This window comes from Perissodus microlepis, chromosome 20 (genome assembly GCF_051167445.1).
Source record: "Perissodus microlepis isolate ML-2025 ecotype Zambia chromosome 20, ASM5116744v1, whole genome shotgun sequence".
NCBI classification, from domain to species: domain Eukaryota; kingdom Metazoa; phylum Chordata; class Actinopteri; order Cichliformes; family Cichlidae; genus Perissodus; species Perissodus microlepis.
This window is the reverse complement of record NC_140480.1, coordinates 34,678,769-34,703,253: the sequence shown is the minus strand read 5'-3', so window position 1 is coordinate 34,703,253 and position 24,485 is coordinate 34,678,769. Positions and strand designations below refer to the sequence as shown.

Sequence of the window (24,485 nt, the reverse complement as noted above, 5' to 3'; positions counted from 1 at the left end):
CAAAACTGTAATCAGGTACCATGAACAGGTATACCTTTTATATTTTTTATACAACAGAGCCCATGTATTGTGTAACAACAAATCAAATTGAGATGAAGTTATAATGATTAAAATATACTGAAATCAATACATAATAATAATAATAATAATACATTTTATTTATAGGCACCTTTTGTTCTACTAATGTAAGGTGACCCTCAAGGTCACCTTTTAGCTTTTAGCTCTGCACTCATGGTGACCGTAGCTGAGGAGTGAATTATGAACTAAATGCTCGAAATCCAACTATTTTCTTTTTTTGTCAATATCACAAATACACAACAGGCAGTTCAACCATGATATGTTGATGTGCTCACAGATCTTTGAAAAAGATGAACATACCAACAATGTAAACAGCCACTGGATTGTAATGTAAGGCAAAGCAAGTTTATTTATAGAGCAGAATTCAACAACAAGGTGATTCAAAGTGCTTTACAAAGACATTAAAAAACAAAAACAATAAAAAGCATGATTTAAAATTGATTAAAAAGTAGATAAAATCAGAACAGTAGATAAAATCAGTAGTTAAAATGTAAGTTTTGAAATTTAAGCTTAAAAGTGTGGATTTGGTGCTTTATTCAAATGCAGCTGAGAACAGGTGAGTCTTCAACCTGGATTTAAATAAACTGAGTGTTTCAGCTGATCTGAGGCTTTCTGGGAGTTTGTTCCAGATATATGGAGCATAAAAGCTGAATGCAGCTTCTCCGTGTCTGGTTCTGACTCTGGGAATTGATAAAAGACCGGATCCAGATGACCTGAGGGATCTGGAAGGTTCATACTGGGTCAGGAGGTCACTGATGTATTTTGGTCCTAAACCATTCAGAGCTTTATAGACCAGCATCAGAACTTTAAAGTCTATCCTCTGACGGACAGGCAGCCAGTGTAAAGACCTCAGAGCTGGACTGATGTGGTCCACTTTTTTGGTCTTAGTGAGGACTCGAGCAGCAGAGTTCTGAATGAGCTGTAGATGTCTGACTGATTTTTTAGGTAGACCTGTAAAGATGCTGTTACAGTAATCAAGCCTGCTAAAGATGAATGCATGGACTAGTTTTTCCAGGTCCTGTTGAGACATCAGATCTTTTATCCTTGAAATATTCTTGAGGTGATAGTAAGCTGATTTTGTTATTGTCTTAATGTGTTTTTCTAAGTGTAGGTCTGCATCCATCACTACACCCAAATTTCTCGCCTGGTTGGTGGTTTTTAGGTGTATAGATTGAAGTTCTCTGGTGACCTGTAATCGTTTTTCTTTGGCTCCAAAGACTATTACTTCAGTTTGTTTTTGTTTAGCTGGAGAAAATTGTGGCACAACCAGTCATTAATTTCCTCAATGCATTTACCAAGAGCCTGTACAGGGCCTCGGTCTCCTGGTGACATTGTGATATATATTTGTGTGTCATCTGCATAGCTGTGATAGTTTATTTTGTTGTTCTTTATAATCTGTGCCAGTGGGAGCATGTAAATGTTAAACAGAAGGGGTCCCAAGATGGAACCTTGGGGAACTCCACATGTGATGCTTGTCTGCTCAGATGTGAAGTTACCTGTTGATACAAAGTATTTCCTGTTTTCTAAGTATGTTTTGAACCAGTTTAGGACAGTTCCTGAAAGACCTGCCCAGTTCTCCAGTCGTTTGAGTAATATGTTGTGGTCAACTGTATCAAATGCTGCACTGAGATCCAGCAAAACTAAGACTGACATTTTTCCACTGTCTGTATTCAGACAGAACCACAGCACTAAAACCGCTCTGGCCAAAGTGTTTAACATATGTCTAAAACCTGACTGGAAGGCATCATAGCAGTTATTCTGTTTAAGAAGTAATTGAGCTGTTGAGAAACTGCTTTTTCAATGATCTTACTTAAAAATGGGAGATTTGAGATCGGCCTGTAGTTGTTCATTTGTGTCTTGTCAAGATCGTCCTTTTTCAGTATAGGTTTAATTACAGCAGTTTTTAGTGGTTCTGGAAACACACCTGACATTTAATGTACTGAATCCTTAAGATTTTATGGCATTTTTGCCAACATCACGTTGACGTTTTACTAGTGTGGTGGCTCTGACTGACAAACAAAGATGCTGCACACACTTCAATTAGATTTTTTGTTTTGTTTTCACGAAAATTTAATTTTGACTAAACTTCTTAAGCTACACAACATTAGCATTACTTTTACATGTTCATCTTTATAAATGCAGGGTAGTTCTGTTCCTGGTCCTTTTGGAGTCCTCATGTGCAGAGGAAGGAGTCTAATCGTTGATAGAAGACAACTGAAAATAAAAGAACAAGTTTCAGCCGACAACATATTTCAAATTCTTGAATCAGTTTGATCCAAATGACCGTGTGTCCTTGTGCTTCCACACAGATTATGTTTATTCTCTCAGACACTGATCAGACTTTGAAGCTGATGTTGTTCAGACTGCTCACTGTTGGTGAAAACGTTGTGAAACGTGTCAATCAGAAAATTTAAGCAGTAAACAGATTTTTATTTTCTTTGGTTTCTGTGATTATCATAATAAATCTTTTAAAAAAGCAAAATGATTTAAGGAAACTCACCTTCATGACCGTGTAGTCATTGTTTCTGATGTTTAATACAGATTTCCTCTTCAATTTACTAATGTAGTAGAGCAGCAGACCAACACACAACAGTAAAGCTCCAACCAAGGACAGACACACAACCAGAGGCAGGAAGAAGTCTGGACAGTCTGATGACGGTTTGGAGAGTCCTGCAGTGAAAGTGTGACTCTGTGTTGTTGTCTGTTGTGTCGAGTCAGGAGGGTTTGAAGCCGCAAACAATCAACGCAAAGTAGTTAATCAATTAAAGAAAATCCTGGTACGATTCAGCAAGTTAATTGTGCTAACAGTACTGAATAGAAACAAAATACAGACTCAATACTATAATCAATTAAGCCAAGTATCTCATTAGTTTACCTATAGTCAAAGTTGGTCACAACCTGACAGGCCAGCTGACCTCAGTGCCAGTGCACATACCTTCACCAACTGGAAAATGTCTTTTAACCCTTTAAGATTTACCATAGAGCCAAGTTATAATGCAAATTTGCAAAATAAACAGCATGTGCATCAAAATAAACTATTTCCTACAGTGTAATCTGAATTCTAAGCATCCCAGAAACTACACAGAAAGGCATAAACTCAAACATGAATTTTAAAAACACCAGCATATTTCTGTAAATGCCCTATAGGAAAAAACATTTTCCGTGAAAATGACATCACTTCCGGTTTTGGGCATCAGCTAGATCGTGCTGACAGCCAGATCGGCAAAGCGTGTTTCTGGAATATTATGTTTTTGTTGCTGCAAATGCTTTTCATGCAATTTTTGCAAAGCTTTATGTGGAAGGAAACCGTGAACTAGCACAAGCTGAATGTATAAGATGTAAGTACACTTCCTCCTGTTTCATATGCAAAAAAAAATATTACGCTAGCTTATGTGGTTGCAGTTCTACCAGGCTTTAAAAATAGTTACGCAAAACGGAGCATGTCTGCTCCGAACGGCCATAAAGATCAATAGGATGTAATTTTCATTTAACCTCCCTACAGATGCTGTGAAGCTGCAACTGCTTTGCAACCCACCTCGACCCCAGCTGCTGCTCGCAGATTCAGTTTGACCCGATGAAGGTGTGGAGGCAGAAGGTTTTGAAGCTGTGAACAATAAACAAAATAATCAACTGGATACAAAATCAATACCCAACATGACAATAAGAAAATATAATTATTAAATAATCCTATTGGTAAGATCTAACACAAAATGTTCTGATGAATATCATAATAAAGTAAATCTAGCATGAAAGATCAGCTGATCTCAGTCATAGCCCACATTGGCTCAGCTGATCCCTTTGTAGACATCCAACTAGGAAACTTCTTAAAAGATTGATGGTGTGTGTGTGTGTGTGTGTGTGTGTGTGTGTTAGAAACATAATGATTTTGGTGAAAATGGTTAATTACAAATTCTGAAACACATTCAATTATAAATACACAAAGAAATTTTTCATGATTTGGTAAAGAAACTTACCTTCTACGACAAAAATATCGTCAGTGTGGTATGAGTCAGGAGACAAAGGGTCACCGTAACCACACCAGTACTGTCCCGTGTCAGACTTGGTCAGCTGTCTGATGGCTGCATACAGTCCAAAGGCAGATCCTTTTGTGTATTTGATGCTGTACCTGCCATTCTCGGCTTTGTCGTTAGTTGTGTCAATGAAAATATTTCCTTCTTTTTTACACGGATTCTTGCAAAGGAACTTCCTCTGTCCATGGACAGCATTGGAACATGGAAATTAGATTTCTTCTCCCTCAGTCTGCGCACGGAAGAATCCAGAGCTTTTATTAAATTCTATAAAATAGATGAAAACTCATTAAGTACTATCTGTACTTCCTGTCAGCTGTTACACTCTAGTGACAGCATTTCCTGTGCTAGTCTAACGCAGAGCTTCAGTGTGTTATTACCCAAAGTGTGTTATAATCTAGCCTGCTTTGAGTGTAATTAAAATCAGTTGAACTCATTTTAATACAGTGTATTCAGTGAAATCAAGTCAGTGTAATCTATGAATTAGATAATAACTAATTAAAATGTCTGAGTTAAAATAGGTCTGTATTTAGCCTGAGAGTTTATGCAGGTATGAGAGCAGGTGGATTATGGAGGAGAGCCATAATGAATTAATTAAATACACCATTAAATAATTAATGAAATGTGGCAATAATTAATTTAAATTGGAAATAATTAATTTAAAAAAATATTTACGACACATTGAATTAATTAATTATTCACACATTTAATTAATTATTTAACCTCTTAAGCCCCAACCTCCCCTGATACGGGGACAAAAGGCAGGAGATCAGGTAGGCTTGGGGCTTAAGAGGTTAATGATGTATTTAATTAATTCATTGTGGCAGTCCTGGCGTTCCACAGTGGATGGTTCCACAGTGGATGGTTCCACAGTTATGAATTCGATGACATTTAGTAGAAACTCACCATTTGAAACTCTGACCTCAATGTCTAAGTATGAATCTGGAGCTGAAGATTTACCCAAACCAAACCGGTACATTCCTGAATCAGACTTGATCGTATGTGTGATGGTGAAAGACAGCTTTCCTCTTCCTGAAGATGCATTTTTGTATTCAATCTTCAATCTGCCGCTCTGAGCTGTGGTTCCATCTGTTTTAATGAGAATGTTCTCTGCTCGCTCACATTTTTCCTTACAGAAGAACTTTGTGTTTCCAGACACAGTGAAGTAACTATGAAGTGATAAATTCCCTCCTTCAGGTCCAACCCAAATGCTGGCTTTGACAAACCCAGTTGTACCTGTTGGACAGATAAACAGTGAAAACAGGTGATTCAGCTCAGTGTCAATACAAGATGTTAAACAGGTACAAAATGTGATCTGTTTGTCTGCGCCATGGTCACGAACTGTGCGTTTCTTGTGACAGCTCAACGGTGAATTAGCCCTAACAGACAGCTCTGCCTCCCTCTGTCTGTGACCGTAGGTTTGACAGGGGAAACTAAATGAACAGCATGCTAACCAGTGCAGGTCTGAAGCACCTACCGTGGGATGCAAAAGTTTGGGCAACCTTGTTAATAGTCATTATTTTCCTGTATAAATCGTTGGTTGTTACAATAAAAAAATGTCAGGAGACACACACAGTGATATTTGAGAAGTGAAATGAAGTTTATTGGATTTACAGACAGTGTGAAATAATTGATTAAACAAAATCAGGCAGGTGCATAAATTTGGGCACTGTTGTCATTTTATTGATTCAAAAACCTTTAAAACTAATTATTGGAACTCAAATTGGTTTGGTAAGCTCAGTGACCCCTGACCTACATACACAGGTGAATCCAATAATGAGAAAGAGTATTTAAGGGGGTCAATTGTAAGTTTCCCTCCTGTTTTAATTTTCTCTGAAGAGTAGCAACATGGGGGTCTCAAAACAACTCTCAAATGAGAATAATTTTATTTTTCTTTGATAAATAAGGAGGCAACCTCATTGACCTCTACCCGTTGGCTAATGACGTAATACCTGTTGCACGGAGATGGGGAGTTTTGTTATCTATTCGTAGCCTTCTGTCTGTTCTCATTCAATAATTCAGTTATACCAGTAGTACTTATTGAACTACGTCATCTTTTTTGTGTTTGGTTGTTTGTTTACATACTTGGACTCTGCTTTGAAACACTCCAAACTACATTTGGACTTGGTGGCTGATACACAGTTTCAAAACTTAACAGTATTATAAGGGGTTTCAGCTTACTATGCTATGGCCACTGGAGCAGTGGTTCGACTGCTTCAACATCTAGGTTATTGCTATCATAGACAGGAGTAGTAACACTCTAAGTATGTTAAGATTGAAGAGCTCACTGCTTGTTCTTGTTCTTTTTTTTGGCAGCCATTTTTTGTTGTGGGGAGGGCAAGCTAGGGCACGGGGGGTCTCTATGTTGGTCAGGCATAACATTCCCTTTGAGGCCCACAATGTCGTAGCAGACAAATATGGCAGATATGTCATAGTCAGTGGGAAACTGTATAACAGTCTTGTTGCCCTAGTAAATGTGTATTTTCCTAATACAGATGTCGAGAATTTCTTTAAACAACTATTCTCCTCTTTACCCGACTTAAATGTCTACTCTCTTTTTCTGGGGGTGATTTTAACTGCTGGTTAGACCCAGCCCTGGATCACTCATCCACTAAGAGTAATGTTCTAAGCAAATCTGCATCTGTCATTCATGCCTTTCTATCAGAATATGGAATGTGTGATGTTTGGCGTACCCTAAATCCTCATAAAAGAGATTACTCCTATTTTTCACATGTGCACCATACATATTCAAGAATTGATTACTTTATCATTGACACTAATTGTCTGCAGCAGGTCCACTCCTGTGCCTACCATAGCATAGTTATTTCAGATCACGCCCCTCTTACTCTGTCTCTGTCTCTTCCACATCCTCCTGTTAAAGCTGCACAATGCCGTTTCAATTCGACCCTCCTGTTGGATGAAAATTTTGTAAAGTTTATCCAGGATGAGATACGCTTTTACTTTGCCACCAACTCTTCCCCAGAGACTTCCAGCCTTGTCGTATGGGATGGCTTTAAGGCGTATATCAGAGGCCAGATTATTGCTTATTCAGCAAGAATTAAAAAACAGTCCACCCATGAAAGAAATAAGTTAATGCAACAAATTAAGGAGACCGATGAACAGTATGCTCTCAAACAGAGTCATGAAATATTTAAAAAGCGTGTAGAACTTAAAACAAGACTTGACCTACTCACAACGTACTCGACTGAACGTTTACTCTTACATGACAAATCCAAATTTTATATGCACGGTGACAAACCTGATAAAGTTGGAAGGTTATATTCTTCCATCATTACACTTTTTCAGATACTTGCAAGTCAGGCACTTTATTTGTTCCCAGACTTCGGGCTCAAGCCCTCCACCAGAGCCTACACTATTAGAAACTATCCTACAACTCAATCCAAACAATAGAGGGCTGAATTCCTTGCTTTACAATAAAATGTTAAATTTGACACATACCTCTTCATCCAAACTCAAGACACAACACTCAACACAACATCATTATGTGCCCGCCACTGTTTAATCCAGTTCAAAATGGTGCATAGAGCCCATTCAGTTCTGGTCAGAGGTTTTTCATACCCTGTCCAGGATTCTCAGTGTGACCCTGGCCCCTGCCCCCCTTCTTGCTCTGTTTGGCATCAGTGGGAATGAGGTGCTTCTACTGGCCTCTAAAAAACAGGCACTATCATTCTGCTCCCTGTTGGCCGGGAGGGCAATCCTACTGAGGTGGCGGGACGCTGCCCCTCCCACTCACAAACAGTGGTTATATGACCTCATGGCCTGTCTAAAACTGGAAAAGATAAGACACTCACTTCACAACTCCACTGGGAAATTTCAAAACATCCTTGATGCCTTTCAAAATCTATAAGAATTTTTCAGCAAACTCTCTTAAGTCAGATGTGGAAATACAGTGTGCAGGTCTAGGGCAGTGACCTGGGTGGGAGTGAATGGGATTATTTGGCAGGGATTATGTTATTTTTCTTTCTTTTTTCTCTTTCTTTCCCTTTTTTCTTTTTCTTTTTTTCTCTCCTTTTATTTCACAGCTGAAGATACATTTCTGAACTCACTTCACAGCCTAAATGTACTACTTAACCTTAATGTACAGATCATCTGTAACCCTTCTCTTTTCTTTCTGTTTATATGTATAATATATATGTTGATGTTTATGTGTATAAAAGGAAACCTCTTAATAAAAAGACATTGTTTAAATAACCTGAAGACAAAGATTGTTCACCATCATGGTTTAGGGGAAGGACACAGAAAGCTGTCTCAGAGATTTAAGCCGTCTGTTCCCACAGTTAGGAACATATTGAGAAAATGAAAGACCACAGGCTCAGTTCAAGTTAAGGCTCGAAGTGTCAGACCAAGAAAAATCTCAGATAGACAGAAGCGACGGTGAGCACAGTCAGAGTCGACCCACAGACCAGCACTAAAGACCTACAACATCATCTTGCAGCAGATGGAGTCGCTGTGCATCGTTCAAACATTTGCCGTACTTTACACAAGGAGATGCTGTATGTGAGAGTGATGCAGAGGAAGCCTTTTCTCCGCCCACAGCACAAACAGAGACGCTTGAGGTTTGCTAAAGCACATTTGGCAAACCAGCTTCATTCTGGAATAAGCTGCTGTGGACTGATGAAACTAAAACTGAGTTATTTGGACATAACAAGGGGCATTATGCACAGAGGAAAAAGAACACAGCCTTCCAAGAAAAACACCTGCTACCTACAGTGAAATATGGTGGTGGTTCCATCATGCTGTGGGGCTGTGTGGCCAGTGCAGGGACTGGGAATCCTGTCAAAGTTCAGGGACACATGGATTCCACTCAGTATCAGCAGATTCTGGAGCCCAACGTCCAGGAATCAGTGACAAAGCTGAAGCTGCGCCGGGGCTGGATTGTGGCTCAAGAGTCGCCTTGTAATCGGAAGGTTGCCGGTTCGAGCCCCGGCTTAGACAGTCTCGGTCGTTGTGTCCTTGGGCAAGACACTTCACCCGTTGCCTACTGGTGGTGGTCAGAGGGCCCGGTGGCGCCAGTGTCCGGCAGCCTCGCCTCTGTCAGTGCGCCCCAGGGTGGCTGTGGCTACAATGTAGCTGCCATCACCAGTGTGTGAATGGGTGGATGACTGGTTGTGTAAAGCGCTTTGGGGTCCTTAGTGACTAGTAAAGCACTATATAAATACAGGCCATTTACCATTTCAACAAGACAACGACCCGAAACACTGCTTTAAATCCACTAAGGCATTCATGCAGAGGAACAAGTACAACGTTCTGGAACGGCCATCTCAGTCCCCAGACCTGAATGGTAAATGGTAAATGGCCTGTATTTGTATAGCGCTTTTACTAGTCCCCCCTAGAGACCCCAAAGCGCTTTACACACCCAGTCATCCACCCATTCACACACACATTCACACACTGGAGGAGGCAGCTACAGTTGTAGCCACAGCTGCCCTGGGGCAGACTGACATATTATTGAAAATCTGTGGTGTGAGTTAAAGAGAGCTGTCCATGCTCGGAAGCCATCAAACCTGAATGAACTAGAGATGTTTTGTAAAGAGGAATGGTCCAAAATACCTTCAACCACAATCCAGACTCTCATTGGAACCTACAGGAAAGGTTTATAGGCTGGAATTTCTGCAGAAGGTGGATCTACGAAATATTGATTCCATTTGTGGTGCCTAAATTTATGCACCTGCCTGATTTTGTTTAAACAATTATTGCACACTTTCTGTAAATCCAATAAACTTCATTTCACCTCTCAAATATCACTGTGTGTGTCTCCTATATCACATATTTAACTGACATTTTTTATTGTAACAACCAACGATTTATACAGGAAAATAATGACTATTAACAAGGTTGCCCAAACTTTTGCATCCCACAGTATATCAGCCATGTCAAAAAAATTCAGGAACACAACCAAGCACCTCTGCGCCCTGTGTAGAAGCTAGCATCAATATTATAAAAAGATAAATTGAAAAAACACACACAGCTACAGCAATACAAAGGTCATCAGATCTCACCTGATAAGAAGAAGAAGATCACAGCATGGAGGAGCTTCATTGTCAAAGTGATCCAAATGGAGGAAATGTGTTACACTTCAGGAGAACAACTTCAACCTGTCAGTCGCTTGTCCCTGTGTCTGATCAATCAGGAGCTGACGCTGCTTTAATTTAACATTTACTTCCTCTTTCTGTCTGTTCTGTGTGCATTTGCACATTTTAGGTACACACACAAAATCATTTCAATTCTCATCATATGAGAAAATCCATATGATCTGTGTGTGTAATTTATTCAAGAGGAATAAAAGCAAGCGACAAGTTTGAAGCGTATTTAAAAGATTTTTATTGTTTTTCTGCGTTGATGTAAACTTTTGTGGCTTTCAGCAATCGCCAACAAAGAGTGCAGGGGTAAGCACAACACACACACACACACACACACACACACACACACACACACACACACTAACACACACACACACAAACTGCAAGTAATAAACAAAATAAAGGAAGTTACCTGGGAGTTCACTGAACTTCCACAACCTCTTCCAGTTAACATTACATTAGGGAGGGACCTTACTGGACAAAATAAGCTCACTTTCTTTGTTTCACAATTTTGAATCAGTTTCACATGCTGACAGTTAATATACAAGTGCTGAATATACAAAAGTCTTATTAAAATACACCAGGAAACATCTGCTGACTGGCCAGTTGAAAAAAATGTAACTCAAACAGAGTCTGTTTGACAAAGTAAAAGTAAAGTAGGCTGAATATGTCCAAAAACAAAAGATAATCTTGCAATATAAGTGTCACGGTTCTCAGTTATATTCAGGTTCATTTATAGTCTCAGTTATTCTATTTTGAGTTTCTTATAGTCCCTGTTTATTTCTTGGATTATTTGGTTTCCCCTTATGTCTTTGCCCTCTGTTTCTCTGTGTGTGTCTGTGTTTGTGTGCTTGTATGAGCCCTTGCATCGTTTCCCTTCTTGTGTTCCAGTTCATGTTTCCCTAGCCCGTCATGTCTCCTCTCTCTCCCTCGTTCCCTAGCTCCCTCTCGCTTGCCTTTCCTCCACTCCTCTGTCAAACTCATGTGTCAGTGTTGCAGTCATTCATTTCCTGTTTTATTGTGAAGGTCTTGTGTTCCATGTTCAGTGTGTTTAATTTTGCTTCCCTGGTCTTGTCATGTCTACCGTATTTTTCGGACCATAAAGTGCACCGGATTATAAAGTGTATTAAGCCAAACAAAACAGTCAGATAAGTCAAACTTTATTCAGCTCATTCTTCTTGCTTCCTCCACTTCTGTACCATTGATTCATTAATGCTGTATTCTACCACAGCTGCTCTGTTCACATGTTGTTGCAGTATATTAATAACTAACCTCGTATTGTGGATGGATTATCTCAGTTGTTCTCCTGACTGAAGTTTGGTTTACAGCATCCTGCCATGCGATTGCATTTGTCCCTAACCACCAGAAACCCTCGCGTTAACTTTTATTGAGTGGAAAAAAGTTAGCGTTCATCCTCCAGCTTCACTGTTTATGCTAACATAGCTATGTAGCTAGCGGTCACGTAGCACATCATTAAATACCAGCTAGCCCAACTTCAGTAACTCTACAAACGTCACTGCTGTTTAGTGTCCTGTCTTCATTTATGTTGGAAGTGATAGCAGAGCTGTACGTTTGAATTTGTTTCAGAAACCTCTCAGCGAGCTAGCTTCCTGCTAACTTCTAACTCTGTTAAATTTAATAAATTCTGTTTTCATGGATGCCTGGATGTTAAACTTTATAGTTACACCTGGTAAAGCAGCAACGCTGATCATTTTATTAAAGATGAAAGAATTTAGACTATTTTTAACTCTCAGTGATGCCGCAGTGTTTGTTTGACTTTGGGACTGGAAGTGTAGTTTGGACTACACCTCCGCGAGGCTCCTGACTACGGTAGTTGTAGGTGGTGTCCAAATTCATGGGCTGCATCCTCCTGAGGCCGCATTTGTAGACCGATTACGTCACAGCGACGCGCCGAAGGCTGTCCAAATTCGTAGACTCCTCCGAATGCAGCCGACAAATGCGTCCTCCTTTTCCCCGAATTTGAAGGATGGGTCGGGTGTGTCCTTTGTGGCCTACCATATCCCAGAATTCATAGCGCGGCCCAGCCAAACTCCAGTTTCCAACAATGGCGGCTGCTACTAAGTTTTAAAATTACTCTGATAGCTAGCCGGGAGCTCGAGGGTCACTGAAGCTGCCGAGAACGGCACAACTCCCGACACATCATTTTCAGATCACCGCGGACTTTCGCTACTCGGGTTAAACGTAATATATAAGTCACTTAGACAACCTAAAAATGTTATTGTTTGGCTTTTTTCGGTGTTTTATTTGTTCGTGAGTAAATCGGTTTGGCTGAGATTAAAGTTATTCGATTAGATTAGATAAAATAAAACTTTATTAATCAAACAGAAAACTGATTAAACAGAAGTATGAGACGGTCGAGAATTTACGCCAGTGTCCTGTTATATTTAGATAGCAAGGAGCAGATGGCTGAGTTTATTAAACTCCCCGAGACAGCGGTGACGCTAATCAGAAGGCTAGACCGTCCAATTTCCCCAGCCGTTTACTTCCGGCCTACCCGACCTTCTGAGAAGCCCGGGTCCTCAGGAGGATGCAGCCCATGAATTTGGACACGACCGTAATGCTCCGACAATCCATCAAGCGGTGCGGCTTTGTAGCTTATCAAAGTCGTACTAAAAGATTTTTTGACAGATTTCTGCGCGCCGTGTACCACATAAAATCGGTTCAGTGAGCACAACCAGAATTCATACATAAAGCGCATTTTTTGAGAAAATTAAAGGATTGTAAGTGCGCCTTATAGTGTGGAAAATACAATAATTTGTCTCAGCTGTGTTCCCACGGGTTTTCTGTTCCCTCGTCGTTGTACTGTGTATAAGCCCCTGTTTCCCTCAGTCCAATGTCACGTTCTCCCTCATTCTTGGCTGTGTATTTCCTTGTGTGTTTCTCTGTATATTTAGGCAACAGAGCTGTGTTTTTGAGTTTAAGTCCTGCATGTGAGTCTGCTTGTGGGTCCTTTTGTGCCTGCTGTGCAGCCAGTTTATGACACTAAGCAAACACTTGAGAAACAAACTCACTGATATCTATGAGTCTGGAAAAGACTGCATTTCTAATGTGAACCACAGTGTGAAACATTTTCCAGAAATTGAGAAAACTTGGAGTAGTGGTGAACCTTCCCAGGACTGGCCTGCCAAAAATAATCCTGAAGTACTTCAAGTAGATCACAACAGAAGCCAGGACAACATCCAAAGAACAGCAGGCCACGCTTTGCCTGATTGTTGAATCAGTCATGATGGATGTCAGTTCGTTGTTATGTTACCTCACCACTGCCATGTTTTGCTATTGTAACTATGACTACAAAGAGCCTTTTCACCTTACAGCAAACCAATGTTTTTGGGTGTGGCCCATTTCTGGTTTTGCCTTTGGTTCCACTCACTGGCTCTAGCTAGTGCTTCATACAGCTTGATTTATGGCTCTGCATGGATTTGGATATTATCCATGAATCAACATCCTGTACAAGTAGAAAGACTGAAGCTGTTTCAAAGTGCAGGTATGTGAAGATGCTACTATGCTACTATACCTGTGGGGACCGTCCCCACGAGTTTGAAGACATTTTTGAGGCTCAAGATGTGTTTTTAGTGTTATTAGTTTTTAGTGTGTGTGTGTGTAGTGGAGTGGAGTGAACAAATAAAATGTCAGTACATGTAAGAGTGACTATGAACATCATAATTTCGATGAAGTGTCATAAAAGTGTTTCTAGTTGAAAAGTTTAGAGGTGGATTTGTTTCCCCCCTCATGCAAAATAAAGAATGTAAATGAAAATGATTTGACTTGTTTTGAATTGACCTCTGCACACACTCATACATTCATAGCTTTCATGTATTCATAGTCCTCTTGGAAATACCTTGCATATTCATTTTGCATGGAGACAAAGATAAAAAAAAGTCATTTCAGCTGCTGAATATCAACAGACAAACGGACAAAGCACGAAACATCCAGGGATGGAGAAAGTTCTGTTCATCATAGCCGCAACAGGCAAGTTGTCTGATTCTTCTAATTTTCTATTAAGTGTAATATTTCTCCATTATTATTATTATACTTACTTTTTGCATAACCCACTGTCATTGTTACACTGTCTTGTGTCTGTATCGTTGTGTTCTGTCTGGTGTTGCACTGTTTTTTGCACTTTATGTGGTCCTGTGTTGACTGTGATTGTCAACAAAGGAACGTTGTCTCGTTTCACTGTGTACTGTACCACTGCACACGGCTGAAATGATAATAAAGCCACTTGACTTGTAGTCATAAAAAAGTCTCCCTTTCACTGTTTTTCACAAAACACAAAAATGCATTTTTTCAGTATTTTTTGCTTTTCTTTAATAATTACACCAAACAATAATTATATGGAATGTAATGTAACAGTGAAGCTAAAATGTTAAGACCACATTTAATCCAAATACTTGCTTATATGCTGTTTTTACAGGGCTCTGTGCCGTCACCTCCAAACATCACTACCAGTTTGTTTATGAGCTGAAGAACTGGACTGAAGCGCTGAGTTACTGCAGGGACAAATACACAGACCTGGCTGCTATAGACGACATGCAGGATGTGCAGACGCTGAGCGACATGGTGGACTTGAGCAAAATGAGCATCATGGAGAACGCCTATGTAAACTCAATTTTTTTTCTTCCGGAAACTTGCCAACTAATTATTTAACTTTAAACATACTGAACTATATTGATTTTTTTTTTTATTTCAGTAGATTTTCACTGCTTTCTGTTTCAGTGTGGTTATGTTTTACATGTAACATCCTCTCCGTCTGCAGTCATTAACACTAGATTCACTGCTGTTTTAAGAATTGTGTAAAATAAATCTGCTAAAATAAAACCCCACCATCTCATACTCCATGATGTTTACTAAAAAATTATTATTTATCAACTAATGAATTTGGGACGTGTGGTGTAAAAAGGAAAAAAAGGTTGTGACCACTTACACCCAGAACTGCTGAAGACTTAATTCTGACTCCATAAAAATTAATGTTAATGCCTGATAAATGTGATTGAAAGATAAATATATCATAAAGTGTAGTCAGATAAAATCAGAATAATAAGTGAACGTGTGAGAGAGTGGGTCAGACAAAGGTGACCAGACTCACGTGGAACCAGGCAGCTGTGGAGAGAAGCAGGGAGACATAGCTGACAACCACTAGGTCAGTAGCATCCCATCCAGGGTTAGGGTTAGGATCTGTCTGCTTAAATCTTTTTTGCTTGTACACATCAAATAATTTAAAATTTACAAGCAAATAATTATTTTAGTGAATCTGATAAAATCTCTGTAATTTTTAAAAACTCAATTACACAATTTTGTAATGAAATACCAAAATGAGATGTTCTGCCCTGAGACCTAACCTAGTTTCTTACTGACAATCTGACAGCCTAACTCATAGATATTATGTCTAATGAAACAAATCCGTTGGTGCTTTCAGCGAGCCTGGATCGGGTTGTATGATGACATCAATGGCTGGAGGTGGTCGATGTCAGAAACCAGTGAGGCTGAGTTCAGAAACTGGTCACCTTGGCAACCAGACAACCTAATGAGTAAAGAATTCTGCGTACTGATGCTTGATGGACCGTGGTTTGATGCCCCTTGTGAGAGTTTCTACAGATTCGTCTGCTCTGATAACAGAGGTGAGGATTTTCAACAAAGCAGCTCATATTTTTAATTTTTGTTGCCGAACTTTTATTGACGTTTCAATGGCCTAACTCTTCACACTTAAAAATGCATTTACGGTTGTACACAGCACTCGAGTATGGTCTGTTTTCAGGGTCGACTATGACATTTGTCTACATTAACAATCTCATGACGTGGGCGAACGCCCAGAGCTACTGCAGACTTCATTACACAGACCTGGCCAGTGTGAGGAACATGACAGAGAACCAGAAGATAGATGACCTGGTACCTGCAGGGGTGAAGGTGTGGATTGGCCTTTTCAGAGATTCCTGGAAGTGGACGAATGGAAGTAACTCCTCATTAAGCTATTGGACAATTATTGAACCTAACAATCTGATGGGACACGAGTCTTGTGTGGCAGCAAACTTTTTACTGAAAGCAAAATGGGAGGACTGGACCTGTGACTCCATGAAAGAATTTGTTTGCTACATTGGTAAGCCATGTTTCAGAAAGTCTTAGTCTGGCCTCTGATCCTGCTGCTGTCAGCCAAAATTTACAAAATGCATTCATATAAACAAAGACGTTTTTAGCTTAAGATGTATGAAACGATTAGTAATCTGACACAATTAAAAGTTCTGTTAACCCAGTCAATGAGCAGATAATCATAATTTGATGGTTTGCTTTGTGCCCCATTCTGTAAAGGGAAGATCTACCATTGTTGTACACAGACTCTTGGGTCATACGTTATTTGACATTTCCTGCATTGCAGAAATTGCACTCAGATTTGTTTCATTGTAAGCAGTTGTTCCTGTTTCTTATGCAGCAATAACTATGTAACTATTTTTCTTCTTGGTTATTGCAAAGCGCCTGTTTACAAGCAAGTGGTGAGAGTGAATCTGATAAACTCCAGTCCTGATCTGACCCACCCTGATGTGATGGAAGCCATGCTGAACCAGGTAAGTCATGACACATTTTAAGGTATACTTATTAATAAACAACAAAGAGTCTGTCCAAGATCTCACTAAGTCTAACACAGGTCTGTACTGGTGATGTGTACAGACACATACCAATACTAACCAACTGTATCTGCTTCAACACAATACTGTAACAATATACTTTTATGAATATAAGCTTAAAGCAATGTGATGATTCCTGCATTTGACTAAATGCAGCCTAAGTGCCTCAGACTGAGTGAGGGTTTGAGTTTTCAGTTAGACTAGAAGAGCATTATGTAAGAGCCATGAGTCTCAGTCTGTTTCATCCTGGCAGATGAAGCTGTGGTGAGTAATCCTTCCAGTACTGTGAAAATCAACAGTCTGCAGTGTTCAAGCCAAAAGGTGATGCCTCGGGTCAGGACCATGATCCTGTTTGGTCTCTGGTTTGTAGTTTGTTGTAGTCCCAGTTATGAAAATTGGTCAGTACAACACTTTCACAGGGCAATCTAAAAATAGTAACCAGAGTCTGAAAGCCACAACAAAAAACAGAAATAAGGGATTTTTTTAATGTGATGAAACTTTAGGTCATGTGTTATATCTTTCACCTCTAATCTCTTGAACTTTATTAAACTACTTTTCCTCTGGTGTTCATAACACTGAACTGCCGAAGTCAAATTACAATGTTGGTCATTTTTCATTAAAAACTAAGCATGAGCTATAGGATTAAGCTGACTATGAAAGACTGAGTGATGGACTGAGTGAGTGTTATTCAAGAAAGTACTTTTTTGTGTGTCTCAGATCAAACAGAAGCTGAAGGAGCAGGGAGTACAGGGAGACATCAAACTGAGCTGGAGGAAGCAGTCAGATGGATCGGTCTTCCAAAAGGATGACGAGGAAATGAAGAAGAAGAGCATCGTCTGAAAGTTTCAGGCTCTATTGTGAAATATTATCATATTATTCTGTACTTTGTGTGAATAACTCAAATAAAGAAAATCATACAAATCTTATTTCAGAGAACTTTATGAATAGAAAACTATAAAAATTGTTGTGATTACTGTCACTGAGTAAGGCTTTACCTAGTTTCAGATGTTAGTCATACCTTTTAACACTTAGACTTGAAGCTACAGCAGGTTTGTTGGGTATTTGGTGATAGGATGCTCTGTAATTATAATATTTTTTGCAGCATCTGTCAGCTCAGACCGCTTTGATGAAAATGTGGTGGTAGGTCATCGTTTAATGTATTTTTTTTCTTTTGCTGTTTTCTTTTTGCTTGAGTTATTGATTTCGAATATTCAACTTTACGTATCTTTTCAAATAACCAAAGTCTTTATTTTAAAGTCTTGACTGATTGTTGCAACAAAGTGAGCAGAAGTGATTACGCAATGGAAACGGCCTGTCTGTGCAAACATTAGATGCTCTTTGAATCAGACTGAATCAGCTGGATTTCTGTTTTACTCACATCAACTTTTAAATAAAGATTATGTGTGAGAATGTTGATGCTTATACAATTGTTTGAGGAGATAATAAAGAAGTGATCCAGTGTTTTTGTGTAGCTTGTTATTCATTTGCATTGGCTGTGGTTTAAAAAGGATGACACAAAAAATAAAGGCAAAACTTACTATGTCTGTGAAGGTTCTCAGTCATCCAGGTCATCGTAGTCTAAGGAGGATCATTAGGGGGTCCAGTGTCCCTCCCACTCCCACGGGCTTAAATCTGGGTCTCTCCACCATTTGACCCTAGAACTGAAGAAGCTCCTCGGATGAGAGGTGAAACGTCTTCAAACAACTTAAAGAAGTCCAGACGCTTTTCTTGCCAAGCTCCTTAGACGACTAACTTTGAGCTTCATTCACAACAAACAGAGGAAGAAGGTCAAAAACCAAAGCAGGGGAACACAAAGACAGTTTGATCATCCACGATTCTTGTTCTTTTCTCTTTTCTTCTGATTTCTTAGAAAGCAGTTCAGGCAATAGAAACATCCTTGCATTGATGCAGTTTGATGGAGGAAGTACAAACCCAGAAAAGAGGCAAAAGTCTCATCGGACTCTGTTCACTCAGGTTGATCATGGTGTGTGTTGGTGTGTGTTCTGATGTGAGCCTATTACTTTGCCTTCTTCAGCTGTTATAAAACATTACATGTTTTTTTTTGCAGTATTTTGCAGCTTCTTTGTCGCTTCCTGGAAATAAGGATTTCCATCAGTAAGTAGCACTGGAAGTTTCTGTGGAACTTTATTTTAGGGACTCTTTGCAGAAATGTAAAGCCAGCCCCTTGACCCAGAGAAGACTTTAACCCTGGGCAGTGGTGGCATGCTTTACATCTTTGCATCAGACGCTTTAAACCGGGTTTGGTAAGTAAAGCTTGGTTGCAGCTGCTCCACCATGGAAACCAATTTCATGAAGCTCTCTACACATTGTTCTCACTAATCTGAAGGCTCAATGAAGTTTGGCACCACCACTGTGTTATAATACCACCAACAACTGACTGTTGAAAATTTAGTAGCGAGGAAATTTCATGACTGGTGGCATCCTATGATGGAATTCACTGAGCTCCTAAGAGCGGCTCATTCACAGTAGTCTTTTCTATTCTATTTCACAATAGATGACCTTTGATACCAGTTTTCATTTTTGTCATAAAACAGGAAGGAAACTCTTTTAGCTTATCAAACAAATGTGTTAGCTTTGCATTCCTCCATTCCTAGTATTGTACGACTTGCAGCAGCTGTCTCTTCTGGCCTTTTAGCTTGTAGTGAGACTTCAGGGAGATTTTCTTCCTCAAAAAGATCTTTGAGGATTTTAGCATCAGTGTCAATATCCCTAAGATCTGGCCTAATGCAGTTGTTCCAGTTGACTTTTGTAGTTTTGAGCATCTCAGTTATTTGCAAAAGGTGATGAGACATCTAAGAATATAAACTAGCAAAAAGGAAAAACACAATAAAAGAAAAACTTCAACCTAAACAAAATAAAGTCAAAATACACTCAGAATAAATGTATTCTAAGGATATCTACTGTATTTAGTATTTATGTACATTTCTTCAGTTTTTCCAGTCAAAGTGTTAAAGTTGCTTTCATCCTGTGTTCTGGGAATCTGAGGACACAGTTTTACATACTTTTGATGCCCCTTTGATGCAAATTTTGTGTTCAAGATGTTGAACAGTAATCAGTCAAACATGCATGACGTGTTTTGATTTGACTTCCATCCACTTCCTGCAAGGAAAATATTTTGCATTCTAATTTTGCATGAGGGCAACGATGTCACTGAATTACACAGCATTATACCTGTTTAAGGCATTTCTTTTCCAACTTGGACAGGCCAGAGTATGCTTGTAGTTACACAAGTTTCATTTTTTGTCACCACCGTTTCTACTAATAACAAGCAGGTCCATTCATATGTGGAAATGGGGAAATTGCTTGATCTATGGTTTTCATTGGATTGTGGACACTGACTGAATGAACACTACTTCTGCTTCAGCAGCAGGGTTACAGAGTGTCACTGCAGGATGACTGAGGTGAAACTCTCTTTAACACTGACACAGGGACTAAGAATAAGAATGAGAACCGAAACTAGTGAATGACACAAAAAACTCATAGTGAAACTGTTTAGTGATGGGGTCATGAACTTATGCACACACACACACACACACACCCAGAGGTAAGAAGGAGTCTGAACAATCTGATGCAGGTTTGGAGAATCCTGGAGTGAAACTGACTCTGTGTCGTTGTCAGGTGGACTTTAAGCTGTGAAAGTTAATACTTCCTTATCCCATTTCACCTCTATGCATCCAGACGGGAAATTTCATAAAGCATGCACAGTGTTTGTTGCTTTACCATGTCAGCACATGTTTCACACCCACCAGCTGCTTTGCAACCCACCTCCTGCTCCTAGATTTAGGATAAATTGATGAAGATGGTGTGGAGATGGTCGGGGTAAAACTCTGTGTAGTTGGTTGTGCTGTGGAGGCTGAAGAAACACAAAATAAAAATCCACTCATAGAACTGATCCTGATCCAGGTCAATACATATTGTTGTTTAGGTAATGCTGCCTCTATGATCACTGAACATTTTAATAAATCAAGCATAATGTGTGGTAGGTTGCAAAATGCTACATGTCCAGTTTACGGAAACAAACAAAAACAATTTATACATTTATGTTATTATGATTATACTTTATTAGATCAGTAGCCAGAGTTCTTATATTGCTGTGGACCCATTAGAGAAATAACTACAGATTCAGGCATGTGCAGCTGAGAAATGATGGATGGCTTGGAAGAGCCACTTGAGGTGAAACAGAGTTCACTTTTGCAATATTTCTTATTTATAGACGGCATTATTTTACAGCTTTGGTGATTTGTAAGTAAAAAAAACACAGTGGTCCAAAATCACTGTGCATCATTAAAGAGTCAGTACAATATTCAGTCCATGGAGGATTTTCATTTTGAATTTGATCTTGTTGGAGAAAACGTCAAACACATGTTCCTCTTTACGCTTTCCAATTTCTGTCTGATGAGTCAGAAACCTGACGTTTACTTCCTCTTTCACTTGGCCCTTATTTTTTTATTTTATGTGTGTTTTCTCTGTGTGTGTGTGTGTGTGTGTGTGTGTGTGTGTGTGTGTGTGTGTGTGTGTGTGTGTGTGTGTGTGTGTGTTGTGGAGATCCAGAAATTCTTTTATTGCTGCCATATAATCTGCATCATTATAACTGCATTAATAACATTCTTTACAGCATCATTCCATTTAATAATATTTCTCACAGTATTGATATTGCATTACAGTTGTTGATTGAAGATGTCCATTTGAGGATCCTTCCATTATGTTAACTTTTATTACAAGTACGGTCAGAAGTATTTTATACACATTGCACATTTGTGCTTATTTTGAGTTGATGTTCGGTTCATTAAGGGTCTTAAGCTTCACTGGCGTGACTGTCCAGGTGATACATGCTGAGGGAAACTAGAACATAGAAGGATAACTGCAATGCATGCTTACAGTACATATAATACATATAATCTAGGAATGTGTCAGGCCTGAGGCCTTAACTCATTTGGTGTCTCACTATATTTTACTCTACTTGGCAACAGATGACCAGAGTCAATAATTAGCCCCAGAGACCCTGAGGGCTTGAAGTTTATTACCTTGTATGGAAGGTGTTATAGAAAAGAGAAGTTCTATGTCTGTTTATAGCCATTAAAGATGTACAAGATGTACCATTAACTGTGACTAATGTCTGGAACCTATTTTAATCTGTCATTGACGCCATGGGGGGGGCGTGTACCCCACTGCTTTATAAGTATCCACAACATGTATTTTGGTCAGAAGCCATATGCTGATGTTTTCTCCTGTGTGTTAATAAACTCACCGTTTGATTGCACTTTTCTGGGGCCTCCGTGGTTTGTCTCACTGCTCTACATTGATCGATTTTGCAACAGTGTGTGTGTGTGTGTGTGTGTGTGTGTACCATGTTTACATATCTTTGAGGGGACCAACAGCCCTTATGAATACCAAAATCCTGGTCCCCATGAGTTTGAAGTCCTTTTTGAGGCTCAAAATGTGGTTTCATTGTCAGGGTTACAGTTAGGTTTGGGTTGGTTTAGGATTGGGAAAGCATTATGTCAATTAGATTAGTTTTTGTCAATATAAAATGCCAGTTTAAAACACCTGATGCATAAGTAATCATAGAAATTTTGAAATCAAACATTTTGAAGAAAAGAAAGTGATAAAACTGGAAGTTCACTTTATGTCCGCACCTTTTTCCCGTTAACTGGACCTGAGAAAACCAAAACTCACTTTCTCTTTTGTAAGTGGTGTTGTCAATTCTGAATTCTGTCAATTCTTCATGTGGATTCGGGAGACAGACACTATCTCTACTTTCAAGATTAGGCTTCAAACTTTCCTTTTTGCTAAAGCATATAGTTAGGGCTGGACCAGGTGACCCTGGATCCTCCCTTAGTTATGCTGCAATAGACGTAGGCTGCCGGGGATTCCCATGATGCATTGAGTTTTTCCTTTCCAGTCACCTTTCTCACTCACTATGTGTTAACAGACCTCTCTGCATTGAATCATACTTGTTATTACAGTTTTTTGCAATCGCTAACAAGCGCCTACCCATACTTCAGATACTTTTTCTAAACTCTTAACACAGACTCACACCTACAAAACACAATTGGCCAAATGGATAATTTTCTTCTCAAAAATACATTTTGGTAAATATATACTAACTCTTCATTTCAAAATAGAACACATCTTTCTCTGCACACACTAACTGTACAAAAACACTATAAATCTGACTCAAAATGAAATTAGTCTGTCAAAGAATAACACTTGTTTTCACTTCACAAGGTACATGCAGTCAATCAAAGTACACCAGGTTTCAAAATACTGGCTATTATTGACATTACAAAAACTGCATAGACTTTTATGTTTCAGTTTTACAGGTATTTGCATGCGAAACATGCAATCCACCATTTTGACACCAGAAATGTCTTGGTTGGTAACTGTATGTCCACATGTACAGTAATGTTCACATTCAAAAGCATTCCAGTAAAAAGCAAACAAGTTTTTGTTTCTTTACTGTTTACTACAGGAGGTACAGTAGAAACACGGTATGATAGGACAGAGAAAGTTTTACAGTATTGCTTACAGTGAACAAAATATCCATGAAACACACAAGAGCATTCTGAACAAAAAAACAACAGCAAAAAGCCAAGATAAAAAGGGGGGGAGGGGGGCTAAAAAAAGGCAAAAAAGTTGCATCTAATCTCTGCGATCTTCAGGGTTAGGCCACATGTTTTCATCAACATCACATCTGATGTTATCCAAGTCGATGCACCTGGGATAAAACCGCCTGGTATGTCGGATCCACCCTTGGCAATCGTCAACTGTGATGTCCCTGGAGCCAGCATCCATGGCTTCAAGGAGGGACATCTGGTCATGTGGCTGATGGTCATAAACCTTCCACCTCCATGCAGAAAAGAACTCCTCTATGGGGTTGAGGAAAGGTGAATAGGGTGGAAGGAAGAGACTTACCAGTCTTGGGTGGACTTCAAACCATGTTGTTATTGCTTGCGAGTGATGGAAAGCCACATTGTCCCAGGTAATTACAAAGGTCCTCATGTTTTCACCCTCCTGACCCTGCTCTGGAACCAGGCGCTGGTGGAGATCATTGAGAAAGGCAAGCAAGTGCTCTGTATTATAGGGTCCAACCTGACATCTGTGAAGGAGTAATCCTGCATTTGCAATTGCTGCACACATGGTAATGTTTGCCCCTCTCTGTCCTGGCACATCAACTGTGGCCCTCTTTCCAATTACATGTCGTCCACGTCGACGCCTTTTGGCCAGATTGAATCCTGCCTCATCGATGTATATGAATTCATGAGGGGCCTGGTTGGCCTCCAATTCCATAACTCTCTGAAACAAAGTTTATGTAAGTCATGTTATTACTGTATACCATACTGTACTGTAACCTAGCATTGTGTAGGTTACCTACTTGCAAAGTGCAAAGCTTATAGAACTGGACATTGGATTGAATATACACTATACCTGGACATATTGTCGTCGTAGCTCCTTGACCTTCTCACTGTTCCTCTCAAAGGGAACAGTGTAGAGCTGCTTCATCCGCACTCTGTGTTTGGACAATGTCCGCGTAATGGTTGTGAGGCTGATTCTATCGATATTGTCAAATATCTCATGGTCCGCCACAATTCTAGTTTGGATTTCACGCAGTTTTATTG

The 24,485-nt window shown here is 39.5% G+C and overlaps 1 protein-coding gene and 1 pseudogene across 1 annotated transcript; one reads left to right on the top strand and one right to left on the bottom strand.

Annotated features, from left to right (window-relative positions):
• Positions 1–2,488: 2,488 nt before the first annotated feature.
• On the bottom strand, positions 2,489–10,166 carry LOC146365043 (polymeric immunoglobulin receptor-like; annotated as a pseudogene).
• Positions 10,167–14,163: 3,997 nt separating this feature from the next.
• Positions 14,164–17,685, top strand: LOC146365042 (putative C-type lectin domain family 20 member A). The gene is made up of 6 exons (XM_084917750.1): positions 14,164–14,197; positions 14,643–14,827; positions 15,645–15,846; positions 15,984–16,322; positions 16,694–16,785; positions 17,563–17,685. Exons 1-6 carry the CDS (start codon positions 14,164–14,166, stop codon positions 17,683–17,685), a joined length of 975 nt encoding a protein of 324 aa, XP_084773876.1.
• The last annotated feature ends 6,800 nt before the right edge of the window (positions 17,686–24,485 follow it).

What these genes read in the sequence shown, in the direction of transcription:
- LOC146365042 (XM_084917750.1), top strand. Translation starts at nt 14,164, where the DNA reads ATGGAGAAAGTTCTGTTCATCATAGCCGCAACAG. An exon ending in CGTCTGCTCTGATAACAGAG is followed by an intron (nt 15,847 to 15,983) that starts GTGAGGATTTTC and finishes GTCTGTTTTCAG; the next exon opens with GGTCGACTATGACATTTGTC. An exon ending in TGGAAGCCATGCTGAACCAG is followed by an intron (nt 16,786 to 17,562) that starts GTAAGTCATGAC and finishes TGTGTGTCTCAG; the next exon opens with ATCAAACAGAAGCTGAAGGA.